Source organism: Asparagus officinalis, chromosome 6, assembly GCF_001876935.1.
Source record: "Asparagus officinalis chromosome 6, Aspof.V1, whole genome shotgun sequence".
Taxonomy (NCBI): domain Eukaryota; kingdom Viridiplantae; phylum Streptophyta; class Magnoliopsida; order Asparagales; family Asparagaceae; genus Asparagus; species Asparagus officinalis.
Window position 1 is genome coordinate 38,491,078 of NC_033799.1, and position 2,685 is coordinate 38,493,762.

At 36.5% G+C, this 2,685-nt stretch overlaps 1 protein-coding gene across 1 annotated transcript in view; it reads left to right on the top strand.

Annotated features, from left to right (window-relative positions):
- Positions 1–2,463, top strand: part of LOC109845355 (WD repeat-containing protein 55) — a 20,588-nt gene extending 18,125 nt beyond the window's left edge. The window contains exons 14-15 of the mRNA XM_020414603.1: positions 1,704–1,809; positions 2,142–2,463. Of these exons, the coding sequence (XP_020270192.1) occupies positions 1,704–1,809; positions 2,142–2,221 (186 nt within the window). The 3' untranslated portion in view covers positions 2,222–2,463. The remainder of the gene's footprint in view (positions 1–1,703; positions 1,810–2,141) is intronic.

The following is a 2,685-nucleotide window of genomic DNA, read 5'->3' on the forward strand; positions in this document are numbered from 1 at the left end:
CCATGTGAAAAGTTCTATTCATTCAAAACCGTTAAAATTGATACGAGTGGATGAAGGGTCAAACGACGACGGGTTCACCCCAAACTTGGTGTGTTGGGGTTTTAGAATATGTAGATCAAGTTCAACGTAGCGGATCATTCATAATGTTGCTCAATCATGTGATTTTAGAGGCGTCAAGGAGGAAATCCTCTCCTATGACAAGGATACCCATTAATATCTCTCTCTCTCTCTCTCTCTATATATATATAGAGAGAGAGAGAGAGAGAGAGAGAGAGAGAGAGAGAGAGAGAGTAAAACTTGTGTCAACTTAAGTGGACGTCCACTAAGTTTCTTACCCATTGATGATCACTTGATTGAGCTGCTTTGTGGATGATCCGCTCCGTTGAACTTGATCTACATATTCTAAAACCCCAACACACCAAATTTGGGTTGAATCCGTCATGGTTTGACCCTTCATCCACTCGTATCAATTTTAATGGTTTCAAATGAATAGAACTTTTTACATGGCTCGACGGAGGGTCAAACCACGACGGGTTCACCCCAAATTTGGTGTGTTGGGGTTTTAGAATATGTAGATCAAGTTCAACGGAGCGGATCATCCACAAAGCAGCTCAATCAAGTGATCATCAATGGGTAAGAAACTTAGTGGACGTCCACTTAAGTTGACACAAGTTTTACTCTATATGAGTAAAACTTGTGTCAACTTAAGTGGACGTCCACTAAGTTTCTTAGTCATTGATGATCACTTGATTGAGCGACATTGTGAATGATCCGCTCCGTTAAACTTGATCTACATATTCTAAAATCACAACACACCAAATTTGGGGTGAACCCGTCGTGGTTTGATCCTCCGTCGAGCCAGGTAAAAAGTTCTATTCATTTGAAACCGTTAAAATTGATACGAGTGGATGAATGGTCAAACCATGACGGATTCAACCCAAATTTGGTGTGTTTGGGTTTTAGAATATGTAGATCAAGTTCAACGGAGCGGATCATCCACAAAGTAGCTCAATCAAGTGATCATCAATGGCTAAGAAACTTAGTGGACGTCCACTTAAGTTGACACAAGTTTTACTCTATATATATATATATACATATATATATATATGGGAAGAGGTTAATGGGTATCATGATTCATATGTCATATGAGGGGATAATACAGTGATGTTGCTCAATCTCAACCAAGTGTGTATATAAGGATTTCTCTCACGTACTCTCTTCACTTGGTTGAGATTGAGCCACATTTATATTGTATATGAGAGAATCTCCTCATATGACAAAGATACTTATTATTTTCACGTGTTTGTGCATGTATCCTCCTTTTTACAAATTTGTCATGTCATGTACCTGCATATGTACCCGTATCCGCGTAACTTAGATGGATAGTGTTTTTGCCCCCTTTGAAACCAGCGTCTCAATATCATATGAAGAAGGGAAAGTTTTGCAATTTAATTCAATTATGATGCAAACTCCTATTTAAGCAGTTGCATACTAGCTACATAAAGACTGCTAAAGAAAGTTTTTCTTTGACAAACTTTAGAGTTCTTTTTTTTCCCGTGTTTTGTGAGAGCTACATAAAATGGTTGAGCTATAGAAAACTTCACCTTTTTGTTGTAGTTTGTTCTCTTCAGTTCCCCTTTGTTGCTATCAAATTTCATTTGATCCATCATTTGATTGAATTTATGTATTTGTTTCTCAACTAGCTGTGGGATTTACAAGAACTTCTAGATAGTAAACAAGATGCCTCTAGCAGTCAGATGGTTGAAGCTGAGAGTGATAATGATGAAATGGATACAGACCCACTTCCAGGCAAGTCTTTTAAATATACTATCTTCAGTTACCATACTGTATGTAATTTTAATGTGCAAAATTTCAAAAGAACAAAAAATACACCTAGATTTTCCCTCTATCAAAATTATTGTTTTGGTGGATATCAATAAAAAGAAAAAGGTTAACTGCAGATAACCTGCTGTACCATTACGAAGTTGACCACTTATTATCCCTAAGCTTTTTCATGACATCTGCACCTTAGATGTCCATGTCGACAATTAACCCAGAATAAACAAAGAAAATTATCTTTCAATGCTTTAACTCGACCTTATTTTTAGTACACATGTGATCACAAATTTCTGGTTAAACAGGAAATAAGAGAAAGAGGACAAGCAAAGGTCAGAATACAACTTCAGCTGCAGATTTCTTTGCGGACATGGATGATTCATAGTTGAATCTCTCCAATGTTTTATTATAATTCTCAATCAGGATATATGGATATTCATTGTTGAACGTCTTATTGGGTTTTTTCATGTCAAATGGCTTTATAGTGGTCTCTTTTATTTCTCTTTTTGTTGGGTAAATTGTATCATTTTTGTCCTGATCATATAGTTGGCTTATCAGATGCATCATGCTAAACCAATGTTTATCGATTTTAAACCGTCTATTTGAACCCTTTGTGTCATTACCTGAGATGTGAGAGTTGTATTTGCATAACAGTAAGTTGAATTATGATGGCGAGACGGGGAAAAAAAAAGAAAAAAGAAAAAAAAGAAAGGCTTGTGATGGGAAGGCCTGTGTTTAAGTTCAAGCTGCCAATTTCCGTCTTTGAAACTAGTGAAATAGTCGTTAAAATTACTGAAAACTCAATGACATGGTTTGGATGAGCTTTCAGGCTCCCTGTTTGGCATTGAT